We start from the raw sequence: 18,602 nt of genomic DNA, 5'->3' as shown, positions 1-18,602 counted from the left end.
ACTCGCCGTGCCTGGGATGCGGGCCGCTGATTCGCTGGCTGCCCACGGCCGCTCGGGATTGGCTGGAGCGTGACGGCAGCCGGCCGGGCGCTCCGGAAGGCCCGCGGGGACCTCTGCCGGCTTGGGATGGAGAAGCCCGGCCGAGCGGCATCCCCGTTCTGCGCTCGATACGTCTGGGCTGAGAGTCTGGGTCTCGCGTCCGGCGCGGTGGCGTCGCCGAGGGCGGGGCGGGGAGGCCCTCGGGCTTCCTCTCTTCCAAGGTTCCCGGCTCTGGGCCTGGGCGTCTTGGGGACCGCTGCTGGCCTGATTCTGGGGGGACTCAGGGGCTAGAATAGGACGATCTGGATTCGGGGATCACTGAGGGGATAGATCAGGGCGAGCTGGGAGGCCTGGAGTCTGCCGCTGGCCTCATCCTCGGGTCACTCAAGGACTGCATCCGAGAGGACGCTTTGTCAGCCAGCTGAGCTGGGAGGCCTGGGGATCCGCGGGATGCGTCCAAGTCTGTCCCGGCTGCTGGGGAAGCCGTTGATCCCGGGCCGAACTGGAAGGCTGGAACCAGTCTTGGGCTTCACGTTAAAGTAGTGAAATACACGAGGCGGAAAATTGGCCTAAAGATCTCTAAAGCTGCCTCTGGCTCCCGAGTGCTGGGATTAAAGGCTTGCGCCACCAACGCCCGGCTTATCTTCCTTTCTTATGTATTAAAGCTGTCTTTACTTGTATAGAGTTCTCTTGCTAAGTTATAATGGTTCTATAAATGAGTTTTTTTTAGGTTTTCTAAGTTCTGACTGTGGTGGTGGTTGTTGCTTGGATAAATCTTGCCTTCTAGCCTAGGATTGCTGGAATTTGTGATACACTACTCTGGCCTCAGTAGTGTTGTCATTGTAGGTGTGAGCCACAGTGATCCACTTACACATATAATTTTGTTTCTTTAATTACCAAGTATTGTTTGCAACAGAGGAATACATTGTATCAAATGTATTCAAGGACACTTTAGTTCTGACTTCTTGCTTTAGGTATATTCAGGGCTGATTTTTGTCTTCTTTTAAACTTTAAAGGACAAAAAAGGAAACTCCTGAGATACTTAGTATGAGGGTCCAAGAAGTGACATTTCAAATATAAATTGCTTTTTTTGTTTACTCAAAGGAATTCCAATGATTTGTTACCAGGATGGACGAAGGGGAACAGCTGCTTCACAGTTTTGTTTTTGTTTGTTTTGTTTTTCAAGTGTAACCCTGGCTGTCCTAGAACTCGCTCCATAGATCAGGCTGGCTTTGGACTTGTCGGTCTTCCTAGGGTGGGATTGAAGGCCTGTGCACCCACCGTTGGGCTGCTTCATATTTCTTAGGAAAACAGTTCTCTTGGTAGGTTGGAAGCCAATGTGGAACATGCAAAGTGATTTGTGGGTAGGTTGTGGGGAATTCTTGAAGTGTTGGGAAAGTGGTTCAGACTTTGTATTTGAGATATGCCACTGTGGCTACTCAATGGGACAAATCTGAAAGTAGAGACTTAGGATGCCTTGTCGATAAGCTAAGCAAGCCTAAACTGATTTGGACAGATAGACATAAGGATCAAGTTTGAGGTATGGCTTGAAAATGAAAGTGTCAGAATTTTGGTACTGGTGAGTAAGGGAAGAATCAAGACAACTTGTGGCTAGACTAAATTGGATGACGAAGTTCTTATAATCAAAAATGACAGGTGGAGAAAACGTACATTTGACAAAGATGATGGCACATCTATGTTTCAATGACCCATGAGTCAAAGGACAAAACAAACACAAATCTTCATACAATAGCAATGAAAACAAGTTGCCAAAATAGGTGAGGTAGAAACAACCAGCATAAAATTTACAGAATGGCTACTATTTGCTCATTTCCATCTAGTAAGTGGAATGCCCCTTACTTGATCACCACTTTATTAAGTGAGGTTTTGGTACACCCCCTTGTCTGTCTGGTTCAGAGACACAGGTAAGTCTAGTCCTTACCTCTCATTAAAACAGCTGCTTTCCAAAGCAGACTGAGAAACAAACCTTAATTAATCAAAATGCAGAGAACAAGTGAATGTGAAGTATCCAGCCCCAACTGTTACATCTCAACATAGCCCACCCATCTAAGGCCTAGGGAACAGCAGAAAGTGGAGGGGGAAAGTTGTAAGAACCAGAGGACCAGGAAGTCTGCTGCAAGATTGTCTTCTAGATGTGACAAGTATCTATGCCCATGAAGTCTCGTAAATATGATAGCTTAAACAAGACCTGAACAATGACAACACCAATTAGCAAGGAAGAGGGAAATCCATAGGGCATCACTACTTGACAAAGAGCCACAGACATTACCAACTGCTGATAGAATTAGTCTTCCCCACAGATGGCGTCAAATCCCAGCACTGGAAGCTTCATTTAGTGACAAGAGATGATCAGTTTTTCTATGTAGGAACTTGGTGATATGAATCTACACCTTGGAACAGCCTTCATTGTGTCTCATAAGTTGGGTATGTTGTATATTCATTTTCATTTAACTCTAGAAAGTGTTCAGTTGCTGCCTTGACCCATTTTTTCACGCAGTACTGAGTTCAGTTTCCATGAGTTTGTAAGCTTTCTGTGGTTTCTATTGTTGCTATTCAGCTTTTAATCTGTGATGGTCAGATAGGATTCACACAGTGTTACTTAAATTTTCTTGTATTTGTTGAGACTTGCTTTGCGTGCAAGAATGTGGTCAGTTGGGGGCGGGGGTTGTGTGAGTGCTGAAAAGAAGGCATATTGTTTTGTGTTTGGGTGAAATGTTCTGTAAATATCTGATACGTCCATTTGGTTTATAGCATCACTTAACTCCTTTAGAAATGGGGGCGGAGTGAGGAGAGGCCACAACAGGTGGTCTGCTAAAGATGCGGGGGGGGGTGAGGCTGGGGGATTGGATTCGGAGAGGAAGGAGAGTGAGAATCTGAGGCTTGATGACCTACTTCAGCCCACTTGCTTATCTGGCAGGCTTGACTGGGGTTTCCAGGGAGTGCCTTCTGGGGGTGGGGGTGGGGTAACAGGATGAGTGGGGAGGAAGGTTGGAGGGGAAGATCTGATTGATGGAAATGGGACAGAGGGGAGAGGGAGGCTTGTGTTTTGCTACAGAGTTTAGAGTGAGACTGGGGGGTAGGATTTAGAGGAGGGGCAGGACAGATGAAGCTACTTGCCTGGAATGCCTGAGGGTTCCAGGGAAGGCCTGCTGGAGTCTGGACAGTGTGTGTGTGTGTGTGTGTGTGTGTGTGTGTGTGTGTGTGTGTGTGTGTGTGTGTGTGTGTGTGTGCTACAGAGCTGGGTGAGCTGGGGGTTGGATTTGGAGGACAGGATGGAGAGATGAAGATCTACAGTTAGCTTAGCTGAGTCCCTTGTCGAAGTCAAATGCTACTTTATTTTTTAATCATATGGATAATGGGGACCTCTCAGTTCTAGATCACAAAGCAAGGTTGGAACTAGTTGTGAGGGAACTGCACATCCAACATAGCTGTGTAAGAACAGGAGTAAGGCAAGCAGACAAGGAACAAAGTGTGCACATGTTACTTCTCTCCTGTCTACAAGGGACAACTTCCATATCCTCTCTGACCTTCTTTCCCAACCCCCCAACTGCCCCCCAAGGTTGTGTTTTAAATCATTGTGCTTAAGAGATCTATAAAGCAAAATGCCTCTAACCTGTAAGCCCTACTTGTCCAGGGACTGTCATTCATGTTAGATAACAAGCCACTCGATTTGCTTCTGTAAACAAGCTTGGTTGTCCAGGCTGCACAGGATGTCTTGATCACACTGAGGCAGGAAGTACTTCAGGATGTATGCTTGTCTGTGATTGGACAAAGGCAAGAAGTATGTAGCCTTATGTGTTTTTCCTTTCTAAGCCTCTACTGGGAATCCCAGGTATGGACCTGGGCACTATCCATTGTCCTGGCCAGTAAGTTTGCTTCAAATTTGGCTCAAAAATAGTGATAATGGTCACTTACTTTGGTTTCAGTTGGAGTTAAACACTACTAATTTGGAAGGTCTCAAAGATGTATGGCCTCCACCAGGTTCACTGTTGGTGGTGTTTCTGGCTTGTGGGTTGTGGGAGCGGTAGCTTGAGTCATTTTTAAGAATATTGAGGCCATTTGGTTGAAACTTCTGACCCTTTGGTCAGGCCTGAACAAGTGTCAAATTTGTGATATTATTTTAAGTCAGGATGCCCACCAAGTCTTACTAACACCATAATTGTCTGCACAGACACCGTTTCAAGGGCCATCAACCTACCTGCTTCTTTACCTTGTAAATGTATTCAAACTGTCTTGGGGAGAAAGACTTGAGTCTTCTGTCTCCTTGCTTGGCCCCTTACAAATAAAACCTTTTGAAAAACTAATTAGTATACTGCACAGTAATAGGGCTGTCTGTCTTTTAAAGCAATTCATTGCACTAAAATGTGTTTTAGAATTTCATGGGCCATTGAGGCTGGAGAGGTGGATGGCTGAGCAGTTAATAGCACTTGCTGTTCTTCTAGAGGACCTGAGTTCCATTTTCAGCATCCCCACTGACCTGCACAAAGCCTCCTGTAGCACAGGCTCCAGGGGATCTGATGCCTTCTTCTGGCCTCTGTGGGCATCCGCTGGCACATGATATACACATAGAAAACCAGCGTGCGCGCGCACACACACACACACATAATCTTTAAAAAAAAGATTTCATGGACTCATCTAAGATATAATGGATTTATTGATGAATAAATGAGGAGGTACATAAATATCTTTTGCAAGTTTAACGACTGTGGCTTAGATTCCCAGAGCCCATGTAAAAGATAGGCCAGTGTATTACAGACTATCTGTAATCCCAGTACTTGGGAAACGGAGACAGGGGATCCCCAGGTAAACCGGCTACCTGGAATCTGTAAACTCTGGGTTTAATGACAAACCCTGCCACAATAAATAAAGTATAGGGCAAGCAAGGAAGACACCTGATGTGTGCTCACATCTGAATATGTATACATGCATGCATGCATGCCTTGCACCTACCTACCCCCCCCCCCACACACACACAGAGTGTTGTCTATGCCCTATTTCAGGCTAAGCAGCCGCCTCTTCTGGTTCTGTAATATCAATGTTCTTTTGCAGTTTTGTATACCACCATGCATCTTCTTTTTGTTTGTTTTGCTTGAGATAGGGTCGTGTTACATATCCCAGAGTGATCAAAACTTCCTTATCCTGATCAGGCTGGCCTCAGACTCACAGAGGTTGCCCCTGCCTGTGCCTCCTGAGTGATGGGATTAAAGGGATTCACTGCCACACCCGGCTACAGTACTTTCTGTGGATTTTTTTTTTGTTTGTTTGTTTGCTTGCTTTCAGGCTATAAACTTGAACCAAGTCCAAATAGTATTTGCAGTGGAAGTGACAACAACAGAACAATCCCAAGCCTTTCCGTGTGGTTCAACCCTGTAATGCCAGCTCTGGAAGATTTATGCAGGACTGTGAGTTTGAAGCTAGCTTGACTACATTATAGGAACTTATCTCTAATAATGATAACACATTATAATAATAAAATTCTAAATGGAATAAGCCTGTTACTATTTTGTTAGTATACATTAAATATACACAGTGATCATTTCCTTATGACATTTTCATACATGTGTGTATGTTTGACTTTATTTACCCCATTACTCTCTCTTGTCCTCTCCTCCCACTGACCCCGTCATCTTCTCAGCCAGATCCCATCCTGCCGCTTCTGCTTTCTTGCCCTGTGGGTGCAGTAGAGGTAAGGGGAGAGAGACAGAGAGACAGAGACAGAGAGAGAGAGAGACAGACCTGTGGGGACCTGTCTTTGCAGGGCTGCAGTCAGAACCAGCCAACCTCCCCCCGGTTCATACCTGAGAAGGGGAGTGTGGATTGAGAAAGGCTAGGTAAAGACATTAAGAGAAAGACAGAGACGTGGGGTAGAGTCAGAAGGGCAATCCAGTAAATACTGAACACCTGAGTTTATTCTTCACTATTCTTAAATACCTTCTCCAAAAAGGGGAACATGGTATCGTGTATACAGAACAAGCAGACTTTCTTCCTCAGTTCTCTAAGGATTCGGTAACCACACCTTAGATTCAATTTCTCATTATCTGGCATTGAGGGTCAAGAGTAACCACGTCTCATAACAAATCTGTTGTTATTTAGATAAGACACCCAAGGCCAAGAACAAAACATCCTACTGTAGCCATGCTTTAGACCTTTAGGTCTTAATGACTTACTAAGGATAGTTTTGAACTCTCTGCCCTTAAGCCAAGATGAAGCGGAGCCATCTTTATGGGCCCTGACAGAGACCTAACGTATTTCCTTAGGGTTGGTTATAGAGTCCTGGATGTGAGGTCATTGGCATGAACATGGGCCCCTTACTAAGTGACTACATCATGGAAGTAAACGTCTCTCCTTCATCTCATATCCATACCTATAGACCTGAAGGTGGGGCTTAATTTTCACTAAGTATAAGCTCCATCATGCTTCAGTTGACTCCCCAAAGTGCGTATGATACTGATAATACACAAGCAGGCTAAGCAAGCTCTCTAACTGTCGAGGAACCTCTCCAGCCTGGATGTGGTGTGTGTGTGTGTGTGTGTGTGTACACAAGTTATATATTGCATTGTATATATAGAAAGGGGAGATTATAACTGAAAGGGGTAAACTAAACTCAAAGGCTTCACTTCTAATAATTTAGATATAAAGGAACCAGACCCTCACTCAGCCCCCTGCTTTAGCAGCCATGACAGGCTACAGAATAGACGTGTAGGCCTCTGACTCAGCACATGACACAAAGAAACTCCAGATCCTCTGGCCTCAAGGAGCCTACGGCTAAAATTGAACACAAAGAAATTCCACCCTCAGCCATATTCACTGTGCCCTGGAACACGATCTCCTGTGATATTGGTTGCAGGCACCTAGCACACTGAGCCAGGGGGGAGAAGGTGGGACAGACCTGCAGGCTACTCTAGCCTAGGTTCCATTCCAGTGGGAGGAAGTCCTTGATCCACACCAGAGCATCCCAAATTGATCCGGGGCCAGAAAAGACAGGCGATTTCACCGGAAGGCTCAAAGAAAGCCTAATCCTGGAATGCTGGCGGCTGGGGCGGCCCACCCTGGGTACCGGGGTGCAGCAGGAATGCAGGGCACCACACCACTCTGAGGGTTGGGGATGCAATCGGGAGTTGGTACCTGAGGGGAGAGTGCCGGGAAATCTCTGGCCACACGGGGGCATAAAGCTCCCAAGCTGCGGTGCCACCGGGCTTCACTCCTGTGCCCACCCCACTACCCGGCATGCCTCAATGAAAGCTCAAAGGCCAGGCGCCCTGATGGCAAGCAGTGAATAATCCTTACTTCTTGTTCTGCAGGTAATAACCTGCTTTTTGGATTTGGGAGCAGAGGAGCTATGCTTTGGGCTTTGTTTTCAGAAAAAAGGAAAACCTTTCTCAAAGCATTTCAGTTAGTCTACTAAAGATGCTTATTTCACAGCTGACTTTCTTCAATGAAAGAACGGCAATGTAGTCTTTCCAATAGCAAGCCAGCTTAATGTATGAAACTTATCCATAAAATCCCACAGAAATTGAGATTCTTTATTTTTTTTCTTTAAATCTGGGCGTTTTGGCACACACCTTTAATCCTGGCATGCCGGAGGCAGAGGCAGGCAGATCTCTGAGTTCAAGACCAACCTGGTTGGTCTACAAAGCAAGTTCCAGGACAGCCAAGGGCTACACAGAGAAACCCTGTGTCAAAAGCAAAACAAAACAAAATAAAACAAAAAACCAAAAAAACCTCTGTGTGTGTGTGTGTGTGTGTGAATTTGGTATGACATTTGCTTTCCTACATTTCAAAAATGAAGTATATGATTAAATTAACTTACTGGATACAGTTCTGTTGATGCTAGCTGCCAACTAAAAGAAAATATATTTTAAATTATGTTTGTAGCTTAAAAAACGAAGTCCGTAGGCTAGGAGTGATACATTTCTGTAATCCCTGTATTCAGTCATCTGAGGCAGGAGGATCATTGTTTCAGTACCAGCCTGAACTACACTGAGTTTGAGACAAGCCTCAGGAACCCAGAAAGAGAGAGAGAGAGAGAGAGACAGAGACAGAGACAGAGACAGAGACAGAGACAGAGACAGAGACAGAGAACAAACATTTATGTATCCAATAAAGTTAATATGAGCTCTTCCTTTTGCAGTTTGTAACACCTTAAAGTTGGATTACAATGTGTTTTATTTCTTTAAAATTCACTATAGATGATAGGTAAATGACTGACAGAAGGATAGGTAACTGATAGGTAGATAGATTCCAGGAGAGACAGTTTTGCTGAAGTGGACTGCCAGGGTAGATGCATTCTTGTGCTAGAGACGGCCTTAATGAGAATCCACAGCTTGTGAATTCCTAAATTCTTGGGATGTGTTGGTAGTGTCACCACCATATTACGTTATCACCACTATAATAACTTTCTGTAGACTAAGTGATTTTTAAGAAATGCAAATTTATCATCCTGTAGTTTGTAAGAACTTTATGGAATTCTTACCAGTCTGACACAGGTACCCATAGGTCAAAATGATGCTGTCAGCAGGCCTGTGTTTCTTCTGCTGCCTCTGGGAAAGCATCAACATCTTTGTCTCTTTGTTTGTGGAGATGCCTGCATCCTTTAGTTCATGGTACTCTTCATTTGTTTGTGGAGGATGCCTCCTGCATCCTTTAGCTCAAGGAACTCTTTATTTGTGACTCTGGACACTCAGTAAAAACTTTTCCTTCTCCCATGTGACAATATACTCCAAATGACACATTTGCTCCAGGAGGGAGGTTCCTCAAGATTTGGGAAGTAAACAATCCAATATTCTTGGATAACCCCAAAACTTACTTGATTCACAAAGCTCCTTCCCCAAAGTTGCATGAACACCAAAGATGGTGCAGAGAAACACAGAGGTCTAGCTTCTGTGAGTTGTCACCCATGTATGGTGGACTTTGAGTCACCCCTACTCCTGTAAGCAACCTTTCACCTACACTTGCATGAGTGATTCCAGTAAATTCCTTGGCTTGCCAGGTTGCACTTGGTAGAATTGTTTCTTTGGTCTGTTTATTGTTAGTTCCCAATCTGCAATGGGTAGACACTGTGATTCCCCAGGAAGAGCCACAGACTTGGACTGATTCCTGCTGTGAGGAAATGGCTTATGACTACATGGGTATAGAACCTCTTCTAAAAATATTTAGCTTGACCACATCTGCAAAGTGTCTCCATCTATAAAAATTACACTGACAAGTTGCAAGGGTTAGGATATGGAGGTCTTTGAGTGTAAATTCTGTGGCATGCGAAGTGAATGTGTCTGTATGTATGTGCAACTTTGTAGCCTATTTGTTCAAAACAGGTTTCTCTAGAACTACTCTTCAAATAAGTCTGTGATCAACAAGCTTTACTCAACCATTCCTACAATTTAATTATCCTCTCCCAGCTCACATAAAGGAAAATTAAGGTTCCAGAGAGACTGACATTCATGAGGCCATATGAGTGATGAGAGAATGTTTCTCTGACCTCTGCTTTAATCCTTCATAACCATGGCCTCTTGAAAACAGGCAGATCATAGTGCTGTCCTGACTGGGTCCTGGGTCCTGAGACTCTAGGACAGGCTTGTGATTACCTTCAGAATGGCAGAATCATTGTTGCTGGCTACTGGGAAGTCCAAACTGAGTCCCCAGTAGGTGTGAAGATGCCACTCTGGGGGAAAAACACAGTGCCTTGGCAGTGAGTCCTTCCTCACGTGTGCAGGTTAGGTTTAGGTGGAAAGAAGGGCACTCAAATGTGATACTGCACCTTCTTCTTGGAGCCAAGGGTGAGTGTGAGGTGACTGGACACACCTACAAGACTCGAGAAGGCCAGTGAGCTGTGTCCCTTGCTGCACAGCTCAGCACTGTGGAATGCAGGACCAGAAGCCAGACAGCTGGGGCTGCATTCTGGCTTCCCCACATAAAATGATGTGACCTTCAGCACAATTTCTTGACCTATCTGTGTCTCAATTGTTTTATTAATAAAACAGAAGAAGTTATTTTGTGAGTGTCAAACAGGCTGGATTCCAAAGACTGATGAATTACTTGTAACCTAGTAAAATAATAGTACATATAGGAACATAGTTTGTATAAGACTTAAAAATCTGTCAGTACTCACTTTAATGCCATTTTGTGAAGCTGTTCCCTAATATGTGACCCTATTTGCCATATATATATAAGTCGCTGGCACATGGTGAGTGCTGTGAACTACTTCCATCTCCTGAAAGTTGAGCCCTCAATTATCTCGAATGCTTGAGACCAGAAAGGATTCAAAAATCAGAGGGTTTCTTTTCAGGTTGGGAATATTTGTGTAGATTTACTGATTGGGCACTCATAATCCATCATCTTGCTGTTTTAAGTGTTTCAAATTTTGGAGCAATTAGAGGTTAATTAGTTAGTTGGGTTTTGTTTTTTATTTGTTTTTGTTGCTGTTGTTCGTGTAAACCACTAGATGGCAACAGAGGAAACCATACATGAAAGCTATAGTCTCCCTACAGCCTGAACTTAGAGCTTTATCAGTCTTGAGCTTAGCTTAGTTTTAGACCAAGAACAGTGCGGTTTGCCAGTCTAGAGCCCCCACTGGTTGTTCTGTTCAGAAGTCACATTATCGGGCTTGTCACCATCCAGGCTACCGTCCAGCTCGTGCCACCAGTTTTAAATCTGTCTTCCCCCAATCCTGTCACTCTGTTCTTTCTTGATCATATCTAAACTTTGGCATACTGCATTTTGAAACTAAAATTGTATCTCTACACTTGGTATTTTTAAGGATATATATATTCCACATTAGGAAGGCCTGTAACTCGTCATGTTATTTCAAAATGTGACTACCTTTTAGGGCAAACTGGAAACAAGGGAACAGCAGATTCCCACAGGTGTTTCATTTTTCTTTTTTATTAAAATGTGTGTGTGTGTACGTATGTATGTATGCATGTATGTATGTATGTGCCACATATGTGCAGGATCCAGAGGAGAGAAGAGGGTGACGGATCCCCTGGCACTAGAGTTACAGGTGGTTATAAACTACCACATGCAGGTGCTGGGAACAGAATGCAACTCAGCATTGAGCCCCACACTGCTGTTTCTAATTACAATTATTAATTAGAATTTTAAAACAGAAATACAGCTGGAAATGAGCACAGAGCACAGAAACAGGGAGGATGATAACGTGTAAGTAAGTTCTGTATAGACTAGCGTTGATAACATAAGGCATTAGCATCCACCATAGCTCAGCTTTGGGAAAGGGGCAATCTGAATCCTGGCAGAGCAGTGGGGTTGACAAAGCAGAAGTCAGCAAGTCTCTCTCTGCCAAGCCAGAAGCACTTAGCAGCAAAATACAGGGTGGTGTTAGCACATACAATTGATTTTAATTATATGTTTTGTAATTATGTAAATCCATTAAGCATAAAGGGGAGGAAGTGCCATGTTCTTAATGAAAAAAGTTTTACCTAACTAGCTATGGAACAAAAGACTATGCCAAAAGTGTGTGTGTGTGTGTGTATGTGTGTATGTGTGTGTGTGTGTTTTGTGTGGGGTCAATTTATTTTACTTGAAGTGGATGATACATAATGCAATGAAATCCCAAGGATATATACTATTCAACAAATGTTTATATAGGTGTTAATAATTCCTTGAAACGCTGTAGATGAGAATTTCTCCATCTCTTTTACCAAAAAGCCATGATTATCATTAGCTGACTCAGAAGGTTCTATGTCATGCTTTGAGTTCGATGTAGAAAGGGCTTCAGAACCCAGTCCAGTCTGGGTCCCAGTGTTGTCATGGCAACTGTTACTCCTCCTGGTGATGTAACACCATAACTTCATACATTCTTTGGTTGTGCTGTTAATTGAAAACCTTACTGAGTCCCTTTCTGAGGCAAAGGTTCTGAAAACTAATAAACCAATTCTGAGTATGGTGAGAATGATTCATCTACTAGTTAGTCCCGGCAAGAAGAAATTAAAACACTCTTGTATCCGTGGACACTGAGAATTCTAGAGATTGGAGAGACTTTTGAATAAAATGGATGATGCATTCTGTGTTTACTAACTCTGGTAATAGAGGAGACTAAAACCTGCACGGCCTTCCACATTTTTTAACTCTGATATCAGAGGGGACTAAAACTTGCATGGCCTTCCACAACATAGTCATCTTTGTTTTCAAAATTGCTTTTGCAACATTGTATCATCACCGAGTACCCAGTTGATAAAGCAGAGCTAGCTTTCCCAGCTCCCCCCTGAAAGAAGTCACTCTTAACGCTCTTTCAAAAGTAGAATACCAGTTGATGGTTTTAGAGAACGCCAAAGATTCAACTCAGTGAAGAAGCAACACAAGTCTTCTGTCATTCCGGAAAACTCTATAGACATTAATTAACCTATATAACAATAAACATAAACATTTTATCAGGTTAGGAAGGGACTTCAATAGTTCATTCGGTTCACTCCCTTGCCTTCCAGAAGATAGGGTAACATTATTCCTTCTTTACAAGTGAGGTAGGCCCCCAGAGAGATGGTCAGACTTTGGTAAGGTTGATGGTGGTTGTTAGCAAGGACAGAGAAGTCTCCTGACCTAGTACAGTGTTACACTCAGCAAATTCTACTGGGGAAACTCCTGAAGAGGTTTTGTTTTCTCAAAAATTCTTTCTTACTTGTTTCTGTCAAGTACACAGACTCATTATTACTAGAATTGGTGGCATTTCAAATAATCCAGTTATTTGATCTCCCTGAAAGTCAAGCTGACCATCGGCAGTTGGTTCTCTGGCAATCCAAAGTCATTTGGCTAAAGAAGTGAATAAACAAAAGCTTCCAGATCTCTCTGTGGTCTGATGAGCCATGCTTAATTGCACATGGCAGAAATCAGGTTTGAAGCAAATCTAATCAAGATCAGTCAGAAGATGACAGATGTTAGAGGCTGCATCTAGCAAAGCCTGGCAGAGAATAGCCAGTGCCCTCCCCCAGGTTCTATTTCTTTATTTTTAAAATTGTGTACATGAGTGTGTGCGTGCGTGCGTGCGTGTGTGTGTGTGTGTGTGTGTGTGTGTGTGTGTGGAGTTGTGATTCTATGAGGCGGGTACCTATGGAGGGCAGAGGCATTAGATACATGAATCTGGAATTTCAGGCAGTGTGGGCCTCCTGACATGGGTGCAGAGAAGCAAACTGAGGTCGTTGACAGAGCAGTATTTGCTCTTCCCCAGTGAGCCATCTTTCCAGCGTCATCCCTACCCCCATAGCTTCGGGTTCTAGAAACAACTAGAAGTTGTGCTTCATGCTTTAGTTCATTAAATATATTTGGAGCATAAAGGAAAAATTTGACATGGAAAGGGCACAGCTGGAACTCCTGTTGTGGAGCACAGAAGGGAAGCTTCTAGGATAAACTTTATAAGAAGTTATCTTAAAGATACCCCTACTGTGATGTTGAGGATAGCATAATACTAATGACACGATGATGTGTCATCTCCCATGAACACAGGATGTCACTGTTACCACTTCAGAAAAGAGGAGAAGGCAATAACAATGTATCATCTAAATGAAGATGTGGATAAAACCAAGAATGAGAATGAGGAAAGACAATGACAGAAGACAGAATTCGGAGAGAAAGGAGGAAAGTGACCCTGGTTTGCATTCACGGTATGAAAAGCATAGTGGTAAGTGTTTCTGGTCTTCTCAATAGCCCTTTGAGGTAGCTGATATGGGCCTATGACAAAGTAACGCTGAGGAATATTGATTTTCACACAGATACCCACTAATGGAACTAAATGCCAATTTGACATGACTTAAAATTCCGTACCCATTTAAAGATGGACCAACATGACACATTCATCATTATGAATACAGGATGACACTTGGTAAGTGTGGGGAGGTTGTTTCTCTATAAAATGATTTTGGAAATAAGATCTCGGATGGACTTCGATAAATAAGTATCAAAGCAGTAGAAGAGGGAGAGACCGCACTGAGACTCTAGCGTCAGGAAATCAAGCAACCTGAACTTTGTAAGGTACAGCTATCAAGGTTTCATTTCAATACCTTCTTGTCTCTCTTCTTCATTTTCCTCAACCACCCTGTCTCCCAGGAAGCTATAGGGACCCTGTGAGGTGTCACCCACACATAGAATATTGGGTATGGAAATATCTCTCCAATCCTGGCATGAAGGAATACGAATATGTTTGATGTCTTCACTTCCAGGAAGGAAGCCAAAGACTTTCTTGATGCGATGTCTGATGAGAAGTCGGGAGTGCTCCTTTGCAGCTTGTTCAAAGAGCTCTCTCTCACTCTGGAGGTGGTTGGTCCAGTAGTAATGCTGCATGGAGGTGAGGGGAGAGCAGCATCTTCCCAGACAGTTGGAGACCAGAAGAGCAATGGTTGCCAAAATGATCAAAATCCAGCCCAGCATCTGTGCATAATTAGTAGGAATATAATTAGTAGGCACAAGCATCAATCAATACAGCAAATATTCAAGAAGCACCCATGGCAAGAGGGAGTCCTTCAAACCTCAGAACTAAGATGTGGGTCTTTGCTTCTTGTTTCTAATGCATCATATACAGTGATGACCATTTGATGTGGAAATAGCTGCGATGGAAGGACAGGTCAAACCATTTCAGTGTAGCCTTCATATGTCAAAGGAATTTGACCTGTTCATGTGGGATGGATTCTAAGTAGTGTCCTTGAAGTGATAGACGCTATGAACCACCAATTAACCTTGTATAAAATGCTAAAACCTTGTCCTTTGCTTATAACCCAATTTTGCTTCTCAATCATTAGGTACAGACCCATGCGTTTCTTGGGGGTTTAATTAATATTTGATAATGATGCTGTTGTAGACACTAATGGCAGCCTCCCAAAACGTCTTCAACAACCTGCTACCAAGTACTCATTGATGTATCTTCCTGCATTCCTCTTATCTTTTGCAACCAAAGAAGTCAGGAAACAAGAGTAGGCTATACATTGAAGTTCCTTATTGTTTTCCTTTTTTTTTTTTTTAGAAAAACTAGCTTGATTTGTGACTACTTGGAACCTGCTTTTTAAACAGTAACTTTTTTCTTTCTTTTTTATTGTCTTAGAATCTTTTTGTTCCCTTCTGTATCATTCTTGCAGAAACATTTAGCAGCTGGCAGGTAAGGTAAAGAAGACACGCTTTTAGGAATGCTGACAGTAGACAGGCACGGATGGACATTGCAAATGTCCTCTGCATCTGGTCTTTCTCTTACAAGCTTTCCCAAACTCCTCTGCCTGAGCTGGTTTTGTGACTGGTCAAAACAAATAACAACAAAAAAGAAAACCCAGAAAACAATTGCAACAAAGTATATCTTAATGCAAATTTTCTGACTTTTCTACAGTTGAGTATTACTGCAGTATTTCAGGATTCTGCATCTTGATTATACTTTTTCTAATAAAACAGTATCCAAATAACTGAAAGACAGCAAATCAAAAGCCATGGAAACCTTTGTAATTAGTACTTTAACATAGAAGATGCTTTTAGTGCTTTGAAAATATGTTTTAACTTGTCCCTTAGAGAAAGTGATGGCTTTTTCTTGCCAAAGTGAAAAATTGCACGTCTGCAATTTAACCTAAAAGTATTGCAGGCTCATGTCTTCCTCCTATCCCATCCCACTCTCTGCCACTAATTCGTCCATGAACATTATATTTAGAGCTACTATTGGAGATTTTAAAAACATAATTGAGCTTCCGATAATTTTGAAAAGATGTTAATATAGAAGAACACAAATGTGAAAACACACAGAAAGATGAAATTTAATAATATAGCACTATTCTGATAATACTTATGATAATATTTATAATAATACTAAAATGTATTATTTTAACAGAGTCTAGGCACAGTCATGAGCTCTTTAAATGTATTAGCTTTCTCATTCACAACCATTTAGGTGAAAATTTCTATTATTATCTTCCTTTCACAGCTGAGGAAAATGAAGCATGGAGAATTGTACAACTTAAAAAAAATTGTCAGTCACTAAATGATAAAGCAACAGGTGTGAACGAAGCCTAGGGATTCCCAGCATCCTGACTAAGTGTGTGCAGCTGTCCAGTAGAATTCATCTGGATGCATGGGATCTAACTTGTCCTCTGAAAGAAGATACTATGAGAAACATCAGACACACGATATGTTCGTAGGAGCCGGGCATTGGTGGCATACTCGGGAGGCAGAGGCAAGCGGATCTCTGAGAGTTCAAGGCCAGCCTGGTCTACAGAGTGAGTTCCAGGACAGCCTCCAAAACAATACAGAGAAACCCTGTCTCAAAAAAACAACAAAACAAAACAAAAAACCGGTATGTTCGTCGGAACTGTAGTAAGTTTGGAATAATACATCAGAAGAAAAAAGGTCATGAACTTACTTGTGACTGGTATCTGTGTAGAAGAGCCACTTCATCTCTTACTGGAATGATATCAGAAGGAACTGACGTGTAGCATGGAAATCCAGCTAGGATCTCTTCCCGTTTGCTGGCAGTGACATTAGCAAACATGGGGTAGCGGTCCACAGAGGCAAACTCACTTGCTGCACATTCATAGTAGGTGCCTGTCATCAGGGTCACTGTCAGCCATGTCAGCGGAGCAACCAGCGCTCTCCCAGTGATGCTGAAGAACATCAGACAAGCCAGTCTCCTCTCCAGAGGGCTGCTTCTCCGGTAGGGAGGGGTACAGCTGCAGCAGCAGTATTCACTGACAGTGGTCCACATTTGACCTCTTAGAGCGTAGCCAGCAATCAGGAGGATCAAGGCAGGGACCACGAGAAAAGCTGAACCATAATAGAAGTTTTTTCCGACCTGACATGGACAATTGAATGTGTAAGAGGAGAACAGTTGCTGCCCGCAAATAGTCAAAATCGCAATCAAAGAATTGGTACACGTTCCACTTCTCTGCAAAGACGAGAGCATACAACCGAGACTTGGGTTCATCGTGGAAGTTCTGACCCAGCCAGCTGCTGGCCCTTTCTGATCTCTAGACTCCACCAGGTCTGATCATTTTATAGGATTGCACTGGTTTAACTGGTTGTGTCAAGTGACCCAGCATCCTTCTATGTTTAAAGGATCATAGACTCTTCTCATGTGCTTTGTGAACCCTGAGCTAATAAATTCACACCAGGTCACAACTGGGCGAAAGGAAGGGATCTCAGTTTTGTCTGAAAAGAGAACTTTTCAATGTCCCATCATAAACAGCCACAGCACACTTGCTAGGCAGAAGCCCTCCATCTTGCTATGCAACACTTTGTACAACATGGAATGTTAAGCACTAGCCAACACAGTCTAGGAAGCAAAACAGAGACACTCTTACCTCAGTGACAAACACATCCTACAGCCAAAGCATTGCAACACGGAGAAATGGAAACTGCCAAATATTAGAGGAATCCAAAATTTCTAGGAGGTCCCAAAATGTTTTCTAAACGAGAAGGGGCCAGGCACAACAGAGTCACGTCAAAACAAAGATGTCTGTCAACAGGCTTTTGCTATGTGTCGATTTAAAGTTAAATTGCAAATTTATTTTCACAACATCCCTTGGTTATATGAAAATGTGATTATTTGTAATAGTTGTAATAGTTTTAAATAAGAATGAAGTGATCAAACATGTAAGCTGTTTGTACTATATAATTAGGAAATATTTACCATACAATTTCTATGTACAGGGGTTGGTTGGATTTGTAAACCTTTTTTTCCCAGATTCTAGGGTGGGTGCAGTGGAGCACATTATCAGTGAACTGATACAGCATACTGAGAAATTCATCCAAAGTGCAACACAGAAAGGTAAAAAATACAGTTCAAAAAGCACAGAGCACACAGAAGATAGACGAGGCCAATCCTACTGTGTAATAGGAATTCCAAGGGGGGTGGTGGAGGCTAGGCAGAGAAGTAATACTCATTATCTGGACCCCTCAGAGCAAAGTTATAGAATGTGAAGACAGATATATTCCTAAAAGGTACCGGACAGAAAAAGCAGACGTTGCACCGAAAAACAAAACAATAAATCTAGAGCAGAATTCACATCAGTGACAATAGAGAGTAGAAGACAGTATATCTTCAGGGGGCTTAATAGCAGCAAGGCGTCATCTAGACAGAGCAAAATAAACAGATAAAGATGAAGAGAATTTTTTCATTAAGAGAATTACAAGAGGGTGTATTTCAGCAAGAGGTAGATGAAGCCTGAGGACAGACCTCAGATCACAAATAATGATGAGCCCAAAATACTAAACATTTCTCAGTTAGGTGTTGAAACTATTATTTTTATTTCAAAAGTAGAACTATACATTATTATATATTAGTAGTAGGTTAAACATATAACAATATGTTATTATAACAGGTATCTCTAAGTATCTTCCAAAAATGCTGAAGATTAACCAACCAGATGTTGCTGAGGATGTACAGCAGCTGGAGTTCTCACACACTGTTGGCAGGAATGCCAAGTGAGACAACTCCCTTTGGAAATTGTGACTTTCTTAAAAGTGTATCTATCCCCACCATATAATGGTCACATCTCCTAATTATTTGTAACGGATAAAGAAAAGCATATGTCTATGTGAATATCTACACCTGAATATCCATAGAAACCTCTTTC

At 42.6% G+C, this 18,602-nt stretch overlaps 1 protein-coding gene and 1 long non-coding RNA gene across 2 annotated transcripts; one reads left to right on the top strand and one right to left on the bottom strand.

Moving 5' to 3' along the window:
- Positions 1-118: 118 nt before the first annotated feature.
- On the top strand, positions 119-17,673 carry LOC110341479. Its single transcript, XR_002383433.2, has 4 exons — positions 119-2,484; positions 13,510-13,684; positions 13,776-13,885; positions 15,956-17,673. It is a non-coding gene; the product is annotated as an uncharacterized LOC110341479 (long non-coding RNA).
- Calhm4 (calcium homeostasis modulator family member 4) lies at positions 14,044-16,951 on the bottom strand. Its single transcript, XM_005073276.4, has 2 exons — positions 16,391-16,951; positions 14,044-14,430 (listed from the first exon to the last, which is right to left on the bottom strand). The coding sequence occupies exons 1-2, from the start codon at positions 16,949-16,951 to the stop codon at positions 14,044-14,046; spliced, it is 948 nt and encodes a 315-aa protein (XP_005073333.1).
- Positions 17,674-18,602: the final 929 nt, after the last annotated feature.

Source organism: Mesocricetus auratus, unplaced genomic scaffold (assembly GCF_017639785.1).
Source record: "Mesocricetus auratus isolate SY011 unplaced genomic scaffold, BCM_Maur_2.0 Super-Scaffold_100018, whole genome shotgun sequence".
NCBI lineage: Eukaryota > Metazoa > Chordata > Mammalia > Rodentia > Cricetidae > Mesocricetus > Mesocricetus auratus.
The sequence above is the reverse complement of the archived record's forward strand: the minus strand, read 5'-3'. Positions and strand labels throughout refer to the sequence as shown.